Source organism: Scardinius erythrophthalmus (assembly GCF_964197995.2).
Source record: "Scardinius erythrophthalmus genome assembly, chromosome: 5".
Classification (NCBI taxonomy): Eukaryota; Metazoa; Chordata; class Actinopteri; order Cypriniformes; family Leuciscidae; genus Scardinius; species Scardinius erythrophthalmus.
In genome coordinates, this window is record NC_138225.1 from 53,141,292 (window position 1) to 53,162,652 (window position 21,361).

General features: G+C 35.7%; 1 protein-coding gene across 1 annotated transcript in view; it reads right to left on the reverse strand.

The window, feature by feature from the left end:
* The window catches only part of astn2 (astrotactin 2), a 455,595-nt gene that overhangs the window by 54,047 nt on the left and 380,187 nt on the right, over window positions 1–21,361 (reverse strand). The window contains exon 17 of the mRNA XM_081365202.1: window positions 4,401–4,663. Within this exon, the coding sequence (XP_081221328.1) occupies window positions 4,401–4,663 (263 nt within the window). The remainder of the gene's footprint in view (window positions 1–4,400; window positions 4,664–21,361) is intronic.

Here is a 21,361-nt window from a genome sequence, read left to right on the forward strand (position 1 = left end):
TAAATTTTAGGGTTGGTGATGTCACTAACCCAGGAGGAATGTGGTGTAGTCTCTACCAGCCGTTTGTTGTAGTCCTTAAAAAGCGATTTCTTTAAAAGCAAATATCTCCCTTTGCTTTGAACTTTGAGCGTTGTAACTTTGCAGATGTTGTTTATGCTCAAACAGCAACATCACACACTAACTAAAGTTAGAAAAGTCAAATCATAATCAACCACCCCTTTAACTGGATTTTGAGATGTGGGCGTGGCTTTCAAAATTGATTGCATATCTTATACTGGGGTTTTAATGTGGGTTTAAATGGTCTATGACAGAAGTCTGTTGCTTTTACTGGAAGACCCAGTTATGACATTTTGATTAAAAATAACAAGGTCAAAAAACATATGCAGGTATGAATCATTCACACATATGCAATAACATGTATAGAAAATAGATAGGCTGAGTTTCTGATTCATGCAGACGTTAGATGTATGTTTGACTGCAGATTAGAGATGCATTAGAAACGTGTTGCCAGATGTATGAGAAAAACGGCTGGGAATATTCTGGGAAATTTCTTCTCTTATCTGTGTCCTAAGAGTTCCCCCTTAATCTTAAAATGACTGATGAGTTTCCTCCTTGCACAAAAATATAAAGAACAATGTGTGTAGCTGGATTGGAAAGGAGGGGGATCGTGATGAAAACAGGATCAAAACTGTCATATGAGAAGCTCTGCAAGTTCGCTTTTTATCCTTTTCAGACCTGTTTTCCGGTGGAGTGTTTTTAAGGAAATGGACTAATAATTTCAGAACAGAAGCCCAATATCCCATTACAAAGAGACTCAATCAGGCAAGAATGATGAAAAAATATATACATCATATATGGCCTTGATTGCTATAAGGAATAAAGTTCATAACTTCTGACCACTGCAACAAAAGCATGTTAAAATGTGCTCTCAAAACATTTAAAACAGGACCTATCATCTTTCTTTAGTGTGTAATGTTGCTGTATAAGCATGAAAAAGCTCTGCAAAGTTCCAGTTCTTCTCTATATTAGTGTTTCTAAACTCCTGAAACGCTTCCATTGCAGTCTTGAGTTTCTTCCGGGAACGAACACGTCACAATATTCCTCATTATAATAATTAATGCACAGAATAAAGGGGCGGGGCCTGGTTGAGTTAGTTAGTAGTGTGTTAAGTGGTTAAGGGGCGGGACATTTCCCAAACACACTCGAAGCGCTCGACCAATCACAACACACTGCTCCAGCCGACCAATCAGAGCACAGTGTGCTTTTCAGAAGGAGGGGCTTCTCAGAGACATGAAGTAAACAGAGCGTTACTGACAGACTGGGAAGAGAGGAGCCGCAACAATGGAGAATATGAGGAAAATAATCAACATTCAAGCAGGAAAACCTGTTCTAGTAGAGCCTGAAACAACATCAAGATTCCTAGGGAATAATATGGCCTGTATAAAACTCCATCCACAATATTTTCCCTGTGAAAACTGGTTCATATCACGTTTTGATAGTTGCATCAAAAACAGGTTGTAAGATCTTAAAGTGTGCTGTAGCAGCGAGACTCCTAAACAGAGGCCACAATGCGCCGTGGGCAGATTATGCAGGAATGTCAATGTTTGGCTCTCAAGTCAATGTAAACGCAGACCGAATCGCCACCTCTTCCTCTTCCATCAGGCGTCATTTGAGGTTCAGAAGAACATGCATTGTGTCTGAAGAGCATTAGGTCTTTGTGTCTATTCCTCTAATAGAGAGGAGGCTGCGACTACAAGGAGTCCTGGCTCGTCCCCGGGGTCGATGACATCAATATCATCCTCATAATCTCGCAGTGTTTTCAGAGCATGTTCCCAGTCGACTCGGCTGCGCTTTTCTCTCTTGTTAGTTTACCAATCGACAGATACCCGCTAGAGACCGTCTGCTATCGATTGAGAGCCTTTCGTCATTGTTGACGCTCCTGTTATTAGCAAGGTACACACACACACACACACACACCGGCTTCAGCGTGAGAAGCAATTAGCTGAGGGAATGTGTGTTATGGAGCGGGTCCGATCCTGTCAGGTACACACCGGGCCAAAGCAGGACATTTATAACGTGAGTCACTCTCCAGACAACAGACTCTGGTTAATGGCATCTTGCCTTTCAAGACGTCATCGGTACGAGGGATGATGATGCGGAAAAGAAAGCCTTTGCAAATCTGCTCCGAAAGTAAATTTAATATCCTCATTACGTCTGTGACTCACGGCTTCTAATGCAATCTCTTTATATGCGGACAAAGGAGATATTTATATATATTCGCCCAAGAAATGAGTTAACATTTTTATTAGTCTTTTATTACGATATTCATTTATGATATTTCAGTGCTTTTTTCACTGTCTGGCACAGTCTTCTCAGCTCTTAACCCTTCCAGAAAGACTAAGCCGTCTTGATGGAAATGAAAATCACTCCTGCCATCTACTGGTACATCAGGAGCAACAGAATACGTCACTTATTTACACTGCCAACATCAAGCAAGAAAACAATATCTGAGGAATTCATGTTTATACCTTCCACATGCAGAACATTAAACCTTCAGCTGGAATTTATAGTTATTTAGGGACCAGATGTCATGTTGATACAAGGTCATATACATAATATATTATCGCCCAGCTCTTTATATAGAGTTGAATATATAAGTATGTCCAAATACATTCGCATACTTGAGTATATATATATATTTATATATATATATATATGTGTGTGTGTGTGTGTGTGTGTGTGTGTGTGTGTGTGTGTGTGTATATATATGAAGAGTTCAGATGCAAAAGCCTCTAAGTGCCATCTGAAATTTTCTTCTAGAATGATCATTTTTATCAAGCTCATATATTTAATTTCAATAATTTCACTTAAATTGCTCGTTTCATCACAAAACTATTTTCTCCTGCTCTAATCTGCTAAATGCAATTGTCTAAGGCATGACGATATTAATATATTATAAACTTTAACATCATGCTTTTCTGTAAAGCTGCTTTTAAAAAATTGTGAAAAGCAGTATATAAATAAATTTGAATTGAGTTGACAATAATATTCATGAACTTTAGGTAAAACATTGTGCTTTTGTTTTTGTTTTTATTCGCTTATTCCTCTTCCCTTTTGTCGGCTATGATGTAATTTGACTATAACAAGTCATTTTATTTTATTTGAGGCACATAAACCTTATCAATACCAAGTGGCATCCTCTTCTTTCCACCGTAAGAGCTTGTTGAGATTTAAGGTTCGCTCTGAATCAAGAATTTCAGGATTCCCGAGACTTAAAATTTCATGTAAAAGATTTAAAAGATGTTTACAGTTTTCCTTTATGAAGCAAATCATCATTATTAGAGTGATTTCTGAAGGATCATGTGACACTGAAGACTGGAGTAATGATGCTGAAAATTCAGCTTTGATCACAGGAATAAATTACATTTTAAAATACATTAAAAAGGCAACAGTCATTTTCAAATTGTAATAATATTTCACAATATTGCTGTTTTTATTGTATTTTTGGCAGCTTTGGTGAGCATAAGAGACTCCTTTCAAAAACATTAAAAATATCCAAACTTTTGAACGCTAGTCTAAACAATCTGGAAAACCCAATTCGGTTCTAATATGAGCCTTTATGTTTAAGAGTGAAAGCCTTCATCAGGTATACATATATCCCTGAGTTATCGCTTTAGTGATGTTGTCCTGAAAGTGAAAGTAAAGCCTTCATCATATATATATATATATATATATATATATATATATATATATATATATATATATATATATATATATATATATATATATGTATATATATATATATATATATATATATATATATATATGTATATATGTATATATATATATATATATATATATATATATATATATATATATATATATATATATATTTATGTATGTGTGTGACCTGTACAGATCCTTTACAGCAGGTTTATCGTCTATCAAATCTGACCCTGCATGGATCACGTCACCAGTCATAAGTCGCACGGGTATATTTGTGGCAATAGCCAACAATACAGTGAATGGCTCAAAATTATCGATTTTTCTTTTATGCCAAAAATCATCAGGATATTAAGTAAAGATCATGTTCCATGAAGATATTTTGTAAATTTCCTACCGTAAATATATAAAACATGTATTTTTGTGAGTGAATGCAGCACAATCGCCAACATAAATGAACAACTTTAAAGGAGATTTTCTCAATGTTTCGATTGTTTTGCTCCCTCAGATTCCAGATTTTCAATAGTTGTATCTCGACCAAATATTGTACTATCCTAAAAAAACATACATCAATGGGAAGCTTATTTATTCAGATTTCAGATGATGCATAAATCTCAATTTCAAGAAATTGACACATGTCACTGGTTTATATGTATATATATATATCCCTGAGTTACCTCTTTGGTGATGTTGTCCTGCACCAGGCTGTAGAGCGGCACGACGCGGCTGACCTCCAGCAGGACTGGCGTGGGACTGGGCGTCTCGCGGGCCGATTGTCTGCACAGGTGACAGGCGTCCGGGCAGCTTCCCTTCTCCTGGCAGCGGATCTCCACGCCGGACACCAGGTCATCAGACAGAAGCTGGGTCTTCAGGAGACCCGACAGGTAGATGATGAACGGGACAGCTTTCAGATCGCGCCGGCCACCCTGATCCGTGACTTCTGGAGGAGAGAGACAGGAGGAGGTCACTGGTGCACCGGACGTATTATGGAGATTTGAGACTCTGGATCTGCACTAGTGATGTCAATAGGAAAGAGCCTGTTATGATTAGCCCTCCTCCTTCCTTTGTAACACATCTTTCCCTCGCGGGTCAAAATGACCCGAAACCCTAAAATTATACTTATTTTTTATTTTATTTTTTTGCCCAGAAAGTTTATTTTATTTTATTTTAATAATATTTTTCTATTTTTTAATGCACTTATTTGGGAGATAAAAAAAAAAAAAAAAAAAAAAAAAAAAATACCTAGATTTGATCAATAAATAATAAATAAATAGTAATTTAAGCACATTCCTCACATTCTTTCAACTTAAATTCAAAATAATTCACAATTTCATGCATGACCCTTTTAATTCAGCTCAAAATATCTTACATTGGGAGTCTTTGCCGACCTCTTGTGGAAATAAATCATATACCAAGATATTTCATAACTCTAGCCAATTGATGGTCTTATAGCTCTATATGGAGCAAATGAGCGGGTCCGCTGGATCCTAAAGTCAGTTCCCTTCAGTATGCTTTCAGATACACATGTAGACATTATACAATTATTTTTTGGTAAAGTTTTAGCATTTTTAGGTTTTTCTATGTGTACTGAGGCATTCCTCGCATTCCTATGGGGGTCAAATTGACCCGAGAGGGAAGGATTTGTTACTTTTTAAAATTTCAACCACAAAACTCCTCGAATCCATTTCATTTTTGTTTTGTGTGTATTTGTGATTCATGTGCGACAAAAGTCCTATAGGGTTCATAGGGTCTATATGATGAACACTCATCTTTTCAAAAAAATGTGGGTCAAAATGACCAGAAGGATAAGTAAGAAATGCATGAACAAATCTATTTCTTGGAAATATAATCTTGTATTTATGTTGGTTTTAAATGGTTTAAGATTCTAAAATTGTCAAGTGGAGTAAGTGTGACTTTCTCTAACAGCTTAAATGTATGTGAGCCCTTTTGAAGTGAAAAGAATACGTATTACAGAAATATTATTGTTTTAATAGATTAAAGTGCAAACTGAATGTAATGTTTTCAAACACTTAACATGCATGTTAATTGCAATCAAATGAAAATGTATTGTATTTTACATTTTTATTAAATGTATTTAACAAAATACATTTATATATATATACAGTACCAGTCAAAAGTTTGGAAACTATTTTTTTACTATTTTTAATGTTTTTGAAAGAAGTCTCTTATGCTCATCAAGCCTGCAGTAAAAAAAAACAAAAAAAAAAAACAGTAATATTATGAAATATTATTACAATTTAAAATAATGGTTCACTTTTTTAATATACTTTAAAATGTAATTTATTTTTGTGATGCAAAGCTGAATTTTCATCAGCAAGTACTCCAGTCTTTGGTGTCTAATGATCCTTCAGAATCATTCTAATATGATGATTTGATACTCAGTTATTATCAATGATGGAAACAGTTGTGCTGCTTAATATTTTTTTTATAACCTGAGATACTTTTTTCAGGATTATTTGATGAATAAAAAGTTCAAAAGAACTGTATTTATTTAGAATAGAAATCTTTTGTAACAATATACACTACCGTTCAAAAGTTTGGGAACAATAACTATTTTTTTTAAGAAATTAATACTTTAATTCAACAAGGATGCGTTAAATTGATAAAAGGTGATGGTAACGATTTATATTGTTAGAAATATTTTTATTTTGAATAAATGCTGTTTTTATGAATAAATGCTGTTAACGTTTTACTCATCAATGAATCCTGAAAAAAGTATTCCAAAAAAATATATTAAACAGCACAACTGTTTCCATCATTGATAATAACTGAGTATCAAATCATCATATTAGAATGATTTCTGAAGGATCATAAGACACCAAAGACTGGAGTACTTGCTGATGAAAATTCAGCTTTGCATCACAAAAATAAATTACATTTTAAAATATATTAAAAAAGTGAACCATTATTTTAAATTGTAATAATATTTCATAATATTACGTTTTTTTTTTTTATATTACATTTATTTTGTCCATTGTGGCAACCTATCCTCGACTAACCTGGCCATGTGAAAATGGTCAAATTAGCTGATATTTTTAAGAGACTGACTTTACAACAAATCACAAGGGTCTACAGATGATATCTTTGTGACAGTAGAATGGCTTTATACATTATTTGTAGAACCCTGACTTATATTTGGCAGACAAACATGTTTCAAATGCAAATCATTTGCAATTTTTGCATAAACAAACAAATCTGGTCCAGATCATCTGGACATTATGAATAAGCATAATGGCACAAGCCATACATAGGCTTGCATCAGAAATCTACATTTTTATTAAATGTATTTAACAAAATACATTTATATATATATACAGTACCAGTCAAAAGTTTGGAAACATTACTATTTTTAATGTTTTTGAAAGAAGTCTCTTATGCTCATCAAGCCTGCAGTAAAAAAAAAAAACAACAAAAAAAAAACAGTAATATTATGAAATATTATTACAATTTAAAATAATGGTTCAGTTTTTTAATATATTTTAAAATGTAATTTATTTTTGTGATGCAAAGCTGAATTTTCATCAGCAAGTACTCCAGTCTTTGGTGTCTTATGATCCTTCAGAAATCATTCTAATATGATGATTTGATACTCAGTTATTATCAATGATGGAAACAGTTGTGCTGTTTAATATATTTTAAAATGTAATTTATTTTTGTGATGCAAAGCTGAATTTTCATTAGCAAGTACTCCAGTCTTTGGTGTCTTATGATCCTTCAGAAATCATTCTAATATGATGATTTATGATCAATGTTGGAAACAGTTGTGCTGCTTAATATTTTTTTTATAACCTGAGATACTTTTTTCAAGTCAAGTCAAGTCAAGTCAACTTTATTTATATAGCGCTTTTCACAATACTATGGAAGCCCGTTTCCGCCACATTGAGTAAAAAAAAAGATTCTTTAAGTCATAATAATGAGAAACTTTCTCATAATAATGAGAAACTTTCTCATAATAATGACTTAACATCGCGTAATAATGAGAAACTTTCTCATAATAATGACTTAACATCTCGTAATAATGAGAAGCTTTCTCGTAATAATGACTTAACATCTCGTAATAATGAGAAACTTTCTCATAATAATGACTTAACATCTCGTAATAATGAGAAACTTTCGCGTAATAATGACTTAACATCTCGTAATAATGAGAAGCTTTCTCGTAATAATGACTTAACATCTCGTAATAATGAGAAACTTTCTCGTAATGACTTAACATCTCGTAATAATGAGAAACTTTCTCATAATAATGACTTAACATCTCGTAATAATGAGAAACTTTCGCGTAATAATGACTTAACATCTCGTAATAATGAGAAGTTTTCTCGTAATAATGACTTAACATCTCGCAATAATGAGAAACTTTCTCGTAATAATGACTTAACATCTCGTAATAATGAGAAACTTTCTCATAATAATGACTTAACATCTCGTAATAATGAGAAGCTTTCTCGTAATAATGACTTAACATCTCGTAATAATGAGAAACTTTCTCGTAATAATGACTTAACATCTCGTAATAATGAGAAACTTTCTCATAATAATGACTTAACATCTCGTAATAATGAGAAACTTTCGCGTAATAATGACTTAACATCTCGTAATAATGAGAAACTTTCTCGTAATAATGACTTAACATCTCGTAATAATGAGAAGCTTTCTCATAATAATGACTTAACATCTCGCAATAATGAGAAACTTTCTCATAATAATGACTTAACATCTCGTAATAATGAGAAACTTTCTCGTAATAATGACTTAACATCTCGTAATAATGAGAAACTTTCGCGTAATAATGACTTAACATCTCGTAATAATGAGAAGCTTTCTCGTAATAATGACTTAACATCTCGTAATAATGAGAAGCTTTCTCATAATAATGACTTAACATCTCGTAATAATGAGAAACTTTCTCATAATAATGACTTAACATCTCGTAATAATGAGAAACTTTCGCGTAATAATGACTTAACATCTCGTAATAATGAGAAGCTTTCTCGTAATAATGACTTAACATCTCGTAATAATGAGAAGCTTTCTCATAATAATGACTTAACATCTCGTAATAATGAGAAACTTTCTCATAATAATGACTTAACATCTCGTAATAATGAGAAACTTTCTCGTAATAATGACTTAACATCTCGTAATAATGAGAAACTTTCTCGTAATAATGACTTAACATCTTGTAATAATGAGAAACTTTCTCGTAATAATGACTTAACATCTCGTAATAATGAGAAACTTTCTCGTAATAATGACTTAACATCTCGTAATAATGAGAAACTTTCTCGTAATAATGACTTAACATCTCGTAATAATGAGAAACTTTCTCGTAATAATGACTTAACATCTCGTAATAATGAGAAGCTTTCTCATAATAATGACTTAACATCTCGTAATAATGAGAAACTTTCTCGTAATAATGACTTAACATCTCGTAATAATGAGAAACTTTCTCGTAATAATGACTTAACATCTCGTAATAATGAGAAACTTTCTCGTAATAATGACTTAACATCTTGTAATAATGAGAAACTTTCTCGTAATAATGACTTAACATCTCGTAATAATGAGAAACTTTCTCGTAATAATGACTTAACATCTCGTAATAATGAGAAACTTTCTCGTAATAATGACTTAACATCTCGTAATAATGAGAAGCTTTCTCATAATAATGACTTAACATCTCGTAATAATGAGAAACTTTCTCGTAATAATGACTTAACATCTCGTAATAATGAGAAACTTTCTCGTAATAATGACTTAACATCTCGTAATAATGAGAAACTTTCTCGTAATAATGACTTAACATCTCGTAATAATGAGAAGCTTTCTCGTAATAATGACTTAACATCTCGTAATAATGAGAAGCTTTCTCATAATAATGACTTAACATCTCGCAATAATGAGAAACTTTCTCGTAATAATATGGAAGCCCATTCCCGCCACATAAGAAAAAAAAACTAGCATAAAAACTCGAAATTATGACATTCTTAAGTCATTATTATGACATAAAATGTAGAATTTATGATTTACTAAATCGAAATTATGACTTTAAAAGTCATAATTATGTGATAAAAAGTCAAACTTTTGACAAACCAAGTCGAAATTTTGACATACTAAGTCGAAATTATGACTTTAAAAGTCGTAATTATGAGATAAAAAGTCAAAATTTGTGACATACCAAATCGAAATTATGAGATTAAAAAGTCGAAATTATGACTTTAAAAGTAAAAATTATGACTTTAAAAGTCAAAATTATGACATAACTAAATCGACATTATGACTTGCCGACTGGCACGCTCATTGATCTGACGCACGCGACCCGACACATGAATGAATTATGAACAGATTAAGGAGTATTTCGATCATGAACTGTCATTCAGACTGACTATCAGAGATATTAAAATACATAATCTTTTGAGTTTTATGATGTAGGCCTTGTGTTTTATTTTAATTAAAACGTATTACAATTTACATCTCAAAAGGATACGCTTTGTGCATTCTCTGACATTACATTTATTTATTTATTTATTTATTTATTTAATTAATATTGAGTATCAATTGATGTCAAACAAAACTGTGTGTTATTTTCTCTGGCAACTAAACTTCCAAAATAAATAATAATAAAAAAACTAAAAACTAAATAAAAAAAACTTCTAAAGCAAAGCCATTGTGCGTTCTCTCCGCGATCCGCAGCTTTTCCACACAGATTTTGAGAATTGGCCAGCTAAAAAAAAAATAGGCCAAAGAAGTAGACTAATGGCTAGTGTCTGCGGGAGATGCGAGACGTTCATATTTATGAAATAAACATAACTGATTTTGTCTACACCTACATTTCCAAGGCAGTGGCGGCTGGTGCTAAAAAAATTTGGGGGGGCACAACAAACTGAATTTTTAATTCAGGACTGAATGTAGGCTTATTGTTAAATAACAATTTAACAGTGATAATAATGTAGCTATCATTAGCCTAAAGTTTAGCTAAAACTTCAGCTGGTAGGGTAGCCAATTGCCAAATAAATCTGAATTTTTGGGCTAAATGGCGATGTATGGTATAATCTGAGTATTTAATTATTATTTCTCTATTTGAATAAAAAAAAACCTGTATTTAATTAAAAAAATATATATATATCCTGATCGATATTGTCCTACAAACAATGTTCATATTGAAGGTTATAAAAACAAACATAGTGTTGCTGTCTATCTGCAGTCTATCCAAAAAGGGGTCAAATCACATTACATTCTAACATTGCAACATTACAATCTAAAAACAAAATAATGCTTTTTAAAGTAGTTAAATTTACTAAACCAAAAAAAAAAAAAAAGCTAATATCATAAAAATACACATGTAGGTTTGAAATTCTCTAGCACAATTATGTTCACCAACAACAACAAATATTCAACAACAAATGTTTTAGCTAAATATATTTATAATTTAGTGCTAATGTATATTTTAGTCAGAATAATTGCGCTCCTATTGTTCCTGCTCCTGTTCGGCGCGCATGCACGCGGGGGCGCTCGTTCACGGAAGTATAGCTTGCAGAAAGCTCGCCCACTCATGACAGCAAACTGGACTTTCTAACATTTACAGATGGAGAATATGTCCGTGAAATGTAAGTTATGCACTGAGGAAATTATTGGATGTCACTTCAGCTTATGGCTAAATACTATTAGAGGTACATTTGTTTCCACCAATCGCTGCACAAGTTAAGGTTACGTATGATGACGAAAGCACGTTAGTGCGAGCCCTCCCGGAACCCATAGAGAATGCATTGCAGTGCCTGCAGTTCGAAAAAAAAAATCTTTGAATGTAAGTCTATGGGAAGACTCTGGGCGATTCCAGAGAATGTCTAATAGGAAGAGAATTGGCACTCTCTGCTTACTTCCGGTTTCTGGACTGGCTGCAGTAACACGTCTCTGTCCATGCGGGGGCGCTCGCGAGCGAGTGCAGAATGAATGGAGGTCTATGGCGAAAAACCCTCAAAATCCACTTTTCTCAGGATATAATTTTTTGTCTAGTAATTTGAATGTTGTATTCGAAAGGAGATGCAAAGAAATTACACATTGCTGGGTGTTAGATTTTTTAGAGCCACTTATTTGGTTTAAAAAGTCTTTTAAAATGTCAATGACGTCAGAATGCTGACGTCATTAGCAGAATGCTAGCGTGTTATGGGCAACAACAACTCAACCTGTAAGAAATCGAAAAGAAATAAGTACTCGTTCATTCAACTTTCGACCTATAACCCATGTTGAACTTGCAAAGCCTACAATAAAATCTGAGATTTCTCAACAGCAATCGGGTGAAAGAGACACATTTAGCCGTCTAGCCCCATTGACTCCCATTCAGTCTGCACTCGCTCGCGATCACCCCCAGTGGAATTCTAATGGAACTGCAACCAAAATCAATACAATGGGGCTGAATAGGGAGTGCCAAGGCTCTCCGTAGACGGGCTCTGGCGATTCTCAGCCAGAGTGAAATCGCCCAAAAAGAGGCGGTACTCAACAGAACGTGACTCGGCGCTGATTGGACTATATCCAGAGGCAGAACAACAGTGAGTGACTGCTAGCGTAACTCTGTGGTTGAATGAGATAGTGATTGAAAAAGTCCCTTTCACACTTTAGTGGTGCGTCGCCCGATCGCCCTAATGAAGAAACCGCCGCTGTTCCAAGGACCCCCTAATAATAACAGTGATTAAGCCCAAATGTGGGTGGGGGTTGCCCAAATTGGTCTCCACTCTATGCATTTTGTAATACAGCCACATTTTTTAACTGACCGTATTTGCCAGAAAATAAGTCGCATGCACCTGAGTGCAAGTGCAAGTCACACCGGATCATGAGAGAGAAACGCGCGCGCGTCACATCGTCGTAAAAAAACGCATTTTAATATGAGCCTATTCAGCAATAGTGTAAAAGACCTGTAAATAAAATACAACATTTACATGATAAACACGATTAACATGTAGTAGGCTATGTGTAGCCTTTACTTTCCCTTACTGTATGACAAATCCTTAAATGAATGCAGAAAACAACAAGAATGAAAAGAAGTAGCCATGTATAATAAAATAATATATAGGCTGCATAGCCTATAAAATAGCCTATGTGCCCTTTATTACAAACAACATTTAGCCTATTTTAAATGCCAAGCCTAAACAAATTTATTTAAATCGAAAGGGTCGCGCATCTGGCATTCAGTCAAAAGTTTTCATATTTGCAATGTAACATGTGGATGCTATCTATTAATATAAAGAAGGCGTCATTCTGTCGAGTCCCAAAATACACGTAGGCCTATAGGCTAAATCGGCGTCTTCACAGCAAGGGACATGTTTGGAATAACAAGTAGGACTGTGCGGCACAGCTTGCCCTTTATATTGTACAACAGACCAATTAAATTAGGCAGAATAACTTTTTATATGTTTGGTTGACTGTGTTTTATTTTGATAATGAGCAGTCTGCGATATGAAGCAATGCCAGAACTGATACTATGTTGTGTGAGAGCGCGATGCGCCTGCGCCATCTCTTGGATTTGATCCACTGTTGGGAAATAACTTAAGACTCTGTTATTTATAGTCATACAGATAATATGACATCATTCGAAACAGTAAATATGCTATATTTTTATTTGTGTAGGCCTACATTCAAAATTACTACAAAATATCATGCCATTGGAAAACAAATAAAACAACATGATGCGCTGCTTTAGCGCGTCTCGGTCTCTTTAGATATTTTTGGTGCTCACCAAAAATTAACCAAAATACAGTGAATAGCCTTCTTGGCGTGCCTAATTTTGAAAGTCAACATTTAGATTATTTAACGTTAAATGCATTATATATGTCTGAGTCACTTTGGAATAAATCACAGAAACGCGTTAGCCTACAGTCCGGAAAATAGGCTACAGTATAGGTTATAGCAAATTCAGACCAACTGCTGGTCTACACAGAGAGAAAGTCCTGTCTAGGCTCTTCTGTTGTACCGAGCCATTTGTTAGTCTAGTTGTTTGATGAGAAAATGTTGCCTAGTTGCAATACACGCGTTAAGTTTTGTAAGCTCCGTGCAACTGCTGCAGCAGAGGACTATTAGGCCTACTAGAATATTAGAAATCTATACTCAAGCTGTTTTCTCATTTTTCTACTCTTAATATTAAATAATAATAAAAACGACTGAACGAAAGATACACGGATTCTCTTGAACCACCACCGCGTTTGCGGCAGCCAAAATGCTCTGTTCGACTTTTCCAGAATTTGAAGTTCTGGATTTCTTCTTCATCTTGAAAACTTGAATCTGTATTTTTTAAAACTGAATATTTGCAGGCTAAGAATTCAGAACAAAAAAATAGCTGTTTGAAAATGCATGTCTAATAAATTCAGCCATAAACATATAATTTCAATTCGTTAAATTTCAAATGTTCAATATTCGTTTAAAGAAATCAAATTCAGAACTATTTAAAATACCACATAAAATTCCAATTTGTTAGATTACACGTCTTGTAGCCTAAATAATTCAAATTTACACAATTCAAATTCAAATCATATTGTCATATTATAAGCTCCATACAGCAGAACTCTCACTGTTTCCCTATCAGTTACTGTCCCATTCATCCAACATTTTTGGTGCATCCATCTATAGCCATGACATTGCCCAGATGTTTGAAGTTGTTGTTCTATGAAAGCTGCCACCTCCGCCACATCCGTTTTGTTCTTTCTGCGCCAAAGTGCTTAAAATCCTCTCTAGAGTGCATTTGCTCAGAGCTATTCCATGCCGTTCAGCTAGTACGGCAAGAATTTCATCATTTGTAAAACCACGATCGAAATACTCCTTAATCTGTTCATAATTCATCATGTGTCGGGTCGCGTGCGTCAGATCAATGAGCGTGCCAGTCGGCAAGTCATAATTTTGATTTAGTTATGTCATAATTTTGACTTTTAAAGTCATAATTTCGACTTTTTAATCTCATAATTTCGACTTAGTATGTCAAAATTTCGACTTGGTATGTCAAAAGTTTGACTTTTTATCACATAATTATGACTTTTAAAGTCATAATTTCGATTTAGTAAATCATAAATTCGACATTTTATGTCATTAATGACTTAAGAATGTCATAATTTCGAGTTTTTATGTTCGTTTTTTTTTCTTATGTGGCGGGAATGGGCTTCCATAGGAATGGGCTTCCATACATTATTATGAGAAAGTTTCTCATTATTACGAGATGTTAAGTCATTATTTCGAGAAAGTTTCTCATTATTACGAGATGTTAAGTCATTATTATGAGAAAGTTTCTCATTATTACGAGATGTTAAGTCATTATTACGAGAAAGTTTCTCATTATTACGAGATGTTAAGTCATTATTACGAGAAAGTTTCTCATTATTACGAGAAAGTTTCTCATTATTATGAGATGTTAAGTCATTATTATGAGAAAGTTTCTCATTATTACGAGATGTTAAGTCATTATTACGAGAAAGTTTCTCATTATTACGAGAAAGTTTCTCATTATTACGAGATGTTAAGTCATTATTATGAGAAAGTTTCTCATTATTACGAGATGTTAAGTCATTATTACGAGAAAGTTTCTCATTATTACGAGATGTTAAGTCATTATTACGAGAAAGTTTCTCATTATTACGAGAAAGTTTCTCATTATTACGAGATGTTAAGTCATTATTATGAGAAAGTTTCTCATTATTACGTGATGTTAAGTCATTATTATGAGAAAGTTTCTCATTATTACGTGATGTTAAGTCATTATTATGAGAAAGTTTCTCATTATTACGAGATGTTAAGTCATTATTATGAGAAAGTTTCTCATTATTACGAGATGTTAAGTCATTATTATGAGAAAGTTTCTCATTATTACGTGATGTTAAGTCATTATTATGAGAAAGTTTCTCATTATTACGAGATGTTAAGTCATTATTATGAGAAAGTTTCTCATTATTACGAGATGTTAAGTCATTATTATGAGAAAGTTTCTCATTATTACGAGATGTTAAGTCATTATTTCGAGAAAGTTTCTCATTATTACAAGAAAGTTTCTCATTATTACGAGATGTTAAGTCATTATTATGAGAAAGTTTCTCATTATTACGAGATGTTAAGTCATTATTATGAGAAACTTTCTCATTATTATGACTTAAAGAATCTTTTTTTTTTTTACTCAACGTGGCGGAAACGGGCTTCCATACAATACAGATTGTATCAAAGCAGCTTCACAGTATTAAATAAAATAGTACATCAGTGTTTGTTTCTGGTGTAAAACATCCACGTTTGGTAATGCTGATCAATAGCACTGTTGAATCGATTAATCAAATTAAGTATCCCCAACTGAGCAAGCCGAAGGCAACAGTGGCAAGGAACCGAAACACTCCATCAGGTTACCTAATGGAGAAAAAAAAAAACAAAAAAAAACCTTGGGAGAGCCCAGGCTCAGTCGGGGGCCAGTTCTTCTCTGGCGTTTATGAACTAGAGACCGGATTTAACTGTAAGATTAAAAATATTACATGAATGCCTGGCTGAAGAGATGCGTCTTTAATCTAGTTTTAAACTGGGAGAGCGAGTCTGAGCAACGAACAGTATCAAGAAGGTTATTCCAGAGTTTTGGAACTAAATGTGAAAATGCTCTCCCTCCTTTGGTGGATCTGGATATCCTAGGTATGACCAAAAGCCTCGAATTTAGTGATCTTAAAGAGCGCGATGGATTATAGGGCGATAGAAGATCCGTTAAATAGACTGGAGCTAAGCCGTTTATGGCTTTATAAGTCAGTAGCAATACCTTGTAATTAATACGGAACTTTATAGGTAACCAATGTAGTGATGATAAAATCGGTGTTATGTGATCATATTTTCTTGATCTAGTAAGAACTCTAGCGGCGGCATTTTGAACTAACTTTTTCAGGATTATTTGATGAATAAAAAGTTCAAAAGAACTGTATTTATTTAGAATAGAAATCTTTTGTAACAATATACACTACCGTTGAAAAGTTTGGGAACAATAACTATTTTTTTAAAGAAATTAATACTTTAATTCAACAAGGATGCGTTAAATTGATAAAAGGTGATGGTAACGATTTATATTGTTAGAAATGTTTTTATTTTGAATAAATGCTGTTTTTATGAATAAATGCTGTTAACGTTTTACTCATCAATGAATCCTGAAAAAAGTATTCCAAAAAAATATATTAAACAGCACAACTGTTTATCAATATATATAACTGAGTATCAAATCATCATATTAGAATGATTTCTGAAGGATCATAAGACACCAAAGACTGGAGTACTTGCTGATGAAAATTCAGCTTTGCATCACAAAAATAAATTACGTTTTAAAATATATTAAAAAAGTGAACCATTATTTTAAATTGTAATAATATTTCATAATATTACGTTTTTTTTTTTTTTTAACTGCAGGCTTGATGAGCATAAGAGACTTCTTTCAAAAACATTAAAAATAGTAATGTTTCCAAACTTTTGACTGGTACTGTATATATATATATAGGGTAGGTATATTTTTAACTGATATTATAACAATGCACTGAAAGCATATTTTAAAAATACATTATTTGATATCCTGAAGTTGTAATACATTTTAAGTAAAATTTGACTAATTTTTAACTTTACAAATTCATGCTTTTTTCACAATTTCACTTCATTACTTTCAAAAAGTGTAAAATTGTATGACTATTTCATTAAATAAAGTGTATGCAGAGTACAAATGGCCACTCCTGTAATTGTGATTTCAGTCTCTGTTTAGTACGTTTATACTGGCAGAGTATCATGATCAACTTCAAGGCCATATTAATATTTTTATTTTATTTTTAATTGGTCTTGTTCCCTCTTATCTCTCAGATCTTGTTATACTACACCGGCCAGTAAAGAATTTGAGATTAGATGATAAACTATTGCTTTAACACATCATGGCTTTTAAGTGTGAAGGAGAAAACTACTGTAAATATTAGTGTTTTATGTTGTTGTGTTTGTGTTGAAAATGAAAGTACACTTAAAGCCACTTTTATTTAATTAATGTTATATTTTCTGTAAATAAAATTTGAAGTACACTACAAGTGCACATTCAATACAAGTAAGCACACTTTCTTCACAAGGAAGTATACATCTCTGATTTTGTCCATTGTGGCAACCTATCCTCGACTAACCTGGCCATGTGAAAATGGTCAAATTAGCTGATATTTTTAAGAGACTGACTTTACAACAAATCACAAGGGTCTACAGATGATATCTTTGTGACAGTAGAATGGCTTTATACATTATTTGTAGAACCCTGACTTATATTTGGCAGACAAACATGTTTCAAATGCAAATCATTTGCAATTTTTGCATAAACAAACAGATCTGGTCCAGATCATCTGGACATTATGAATAAGCATAATGGCACAAGCCATACATAGGCTTGCATCAGAAATCTATCATGAAGGATACTGTGATGAACTGTCTCTGCTAGTAGAAATGCACACGGGTTGATTTTCATGTTAGTTTGCAGTGTTCGTGCGCAGAACCCTTGGCAGACACAAAACAATGTGATTATGTGGGGAAAGATCTTAATTGAGAGCTGATACGTCCTTGAGATGGCTGAACAGATGTGCAGTTGTGAATAATAGCATCTGTTCTCTGCGCTCCACAGACGATTCCCCTGAACATTCCCGTCCACACTGTGCCTGGCAATGGAATGAGTCATTATGCTGGATTTTAGCATGACAGGCAAACACGAGGAGGAGGAGGAGGAGGAAGAGGAGGAGAGGAGGTAGAGGAGGAGGAGGAGGAGGAGGAGGAGGAGGAAGAGGAGGAAGAGGAGGATGAAAAGGAGGCTGGAGCAGAGGAGGAGGAGGAGGAGGAGGAAGAGGAGGAGGAGGTGGAAGAGGAAGAGGAGGTGGAAGAGGAAGAGGAGGTGGAAGAGGAGGAGGAGGAGGAAGAGGAGAAGGAGGAGGAGGAAGAAGAGGAGGAGGAGGAGGAGGAAGAAGAGGATGAAGAGGTGGAGGAGGAAGAGGAGGAGGAAGAGGAGGTGGAAGAGGAGGTGGAAGAGGAGGTGGAAGAGGAGGTGGAGGAGGAAGAGGATGTGGAGGAGGAAGAGGAGGTGGAGGAGGAGGAAGAGGAGGTGGAGGAGGAGGTGGAGGATGAAGTGGAGGTGGAAGAGGAGGTGGAAGAGGAGGAGGAGGAGGAAGAGGAGGATGAATAGGAGGTGGGAGCAGAGGAGGAGGAGGAGGAAGAGGGAGCAGAGGAGGAGGAGGTTGGAGTAGAAGGAGGAGGAAGAGGAGGATGAAGTGGAGGTGGAAGAGGAGGAGGAGGTGGAAGAGAAGGAGGATGAGGAAGAGGAAGAGGAGGATGAATAGGAGGTGGAGTAGGAGGAGGAGGAAGAGGATGATGTTGAACAGGAATAGGAGGATGATGATGGGGAGAGGAGGAGGGGGAAGAGAAGGAGGAGGAAGAGGAGGTGGAGGTGGAGTAGGAGGAGGAGGAAGAGGATGATGAAGTGGAGGTGGAAGAGGAGGATGAGGAGGAGAAGGAGGATGTGGAGGTGGAGGTGGAGGTGGAGGAGGAGGAGGATGAAGAGGAGGTGGGAGCAGAGGAGTTGGGAGCAGAGGAGGAGGAGGAGGAGGAAGAGGAGGTTGGAGTAGAAGGAGGAGGAAGAGGAGGATGAAGTGGAGGTGGAAGAGGAGGTGGAAGAGAAGGAGGATGAGGAAGAGGAGGAGGAATAGGAGGTGGAGTAGGAGGTGGAGGAGGAGGAGGAGGAAGAGGATGATGATGAACAGGAATAGGAGGATGATGATGGGAGAGGAGGAGGGGGAAGAGAAGGAGGAGGAAGAGGAGGTGGAGTAGGAGGAGGAGGAAGAGGATGATGAAGTGGAGGTGGAAGAGGAGGAGGAGGAGGTGGGAGCAGAGGAGGAGGAGGAGGAGGAGGAAGAGGAGGTTGGAGTAGAAGCAGGAGGAAGAGGAGGATGAAGTGGAGGTGGAAGAGGAGGTGGAAGAGAAGGATGATGAGGAAGAGGAGGAGGAATAGGAGGTGGAGTAGGAGGAGGAGGAAGAGGATGATGATGAACAGGAATAGGAGGATGCTGATGAGGAGAGGAGGAGGGGGAAGAGAAGGAGGAGGAAGAGGAGGTGGAGGTGGAGAAGGAGGAATAGGAGGTGGAGTAGGAGGAGGAGGAAGAAGAGAAGGAAGAGGAGAAGGTGGAGGAGAAATAGGAGGTGGAGGAGGAATAGGAGGTGGAGAAGGAATAGGAGGTGGAGGAGGAGGAAGAGGCGGAGGAAGGGGAGGTGGAAGAGGAGGATAAGAAGGAGGAGGAAGTGGAGGAGGAGGAATAGGATGTGGATGTGGAGTAGGAGGAGGAGGAAGATGATGATGAAGTGGAGGTGGAGGAGGACAAATAGGAGGTGGAGAAGGAGGAGGAGGAAGAGGAGGAAAAGGAGGAGGAGGAGGATGAAGAGGAGGAGGAGGTAGAGAGGAGGAGGACGATAGGAGGAATAGGAGGTGGAGGAAGAGGAGGAGGAGGAGGAGGTAGAGAGGAGGAGGACGATAGGAGGAATAGGAGGTGGAGGAAGAGGAGGAGGAAGAAGAGGATGATGAGCAGGAAGAAGAGGATGATGAGGGGGAAGAGGAGGAGGAGGAAGTGGAGGTGAAGAAGGAAGAATATGAGATGGCGTAGGAGGAGGAGGAAGAGGAGGATGAAGAGGAGGGGGAGGAGGAAGAGGAGGATGAGAAGTAGGAGGAGGATGAAGAGGAGGAGCAGAGGAGGAAGAGGAAGATGAAGAGAAAGATGAGGAAAAGGAGGGGGAGGATGAAGAGAGCAGTCTGAGGCCGTTGTGTCTGCTACAACACAGAGAAGAGTGGATCCAGAGCCTCAGTGTTTGAGCACACAGAGAAACTCCAGGCTGGAGTGATTGCTAACAGCCTACAGTAGGTCTGTGCTTTTTAAATGATGCATTTCTTGCAAAACACTTAATCATACTGAGATGAAGCAGCGCATTTCAAAGTGTCTCTCCACCGAAAATAAAACATCTGGCTGTACAAACGTTTGTTCTCTCTCCCTCTTTGCTTGTGTGACCTTAACCATTTTTTTTTTTAAACTATGCCATCTGCCTTGAGCCGACACCAGGGAAACAGAGTTTGAGTTTCAACAGACAACCGAGTCGAAAAGAGACAGCGATACAACCACTGATCTATATAATGACATATGTCAATTCTATATAGATCAGTGGATACAACACTGGGTTGCAGAGCATTCTTTACTGACAGAATGAACTACATATCCCATCATGCATTGTGAACGATTTAATCAAACGTTGACTGGCATTTTGTTGACTTTATTATAAAATATAAACTATTTAATTTATCAAACTACTTAGCCTATGTATTTACTTATTCGTTTATGCATTATTGTTTGGTCACCATCACTTAAAGGGATAGTTCACAAAAAACAAAAAACAAAAAAAAAATCTGTCATCTCTTAGCCTACTCACCCTCATGTTGTTCCAAACCTGTATGAGTTTCTTTCTTCTGCTGGACACAACATAAGATATTTTGAAGATTGTCTATTTAACTGTATACAAATTCAGACAATTTTGTAAAGTCATTGTTTAATCATTGAGGTTTCTTCTCAATATATTTTTTTCC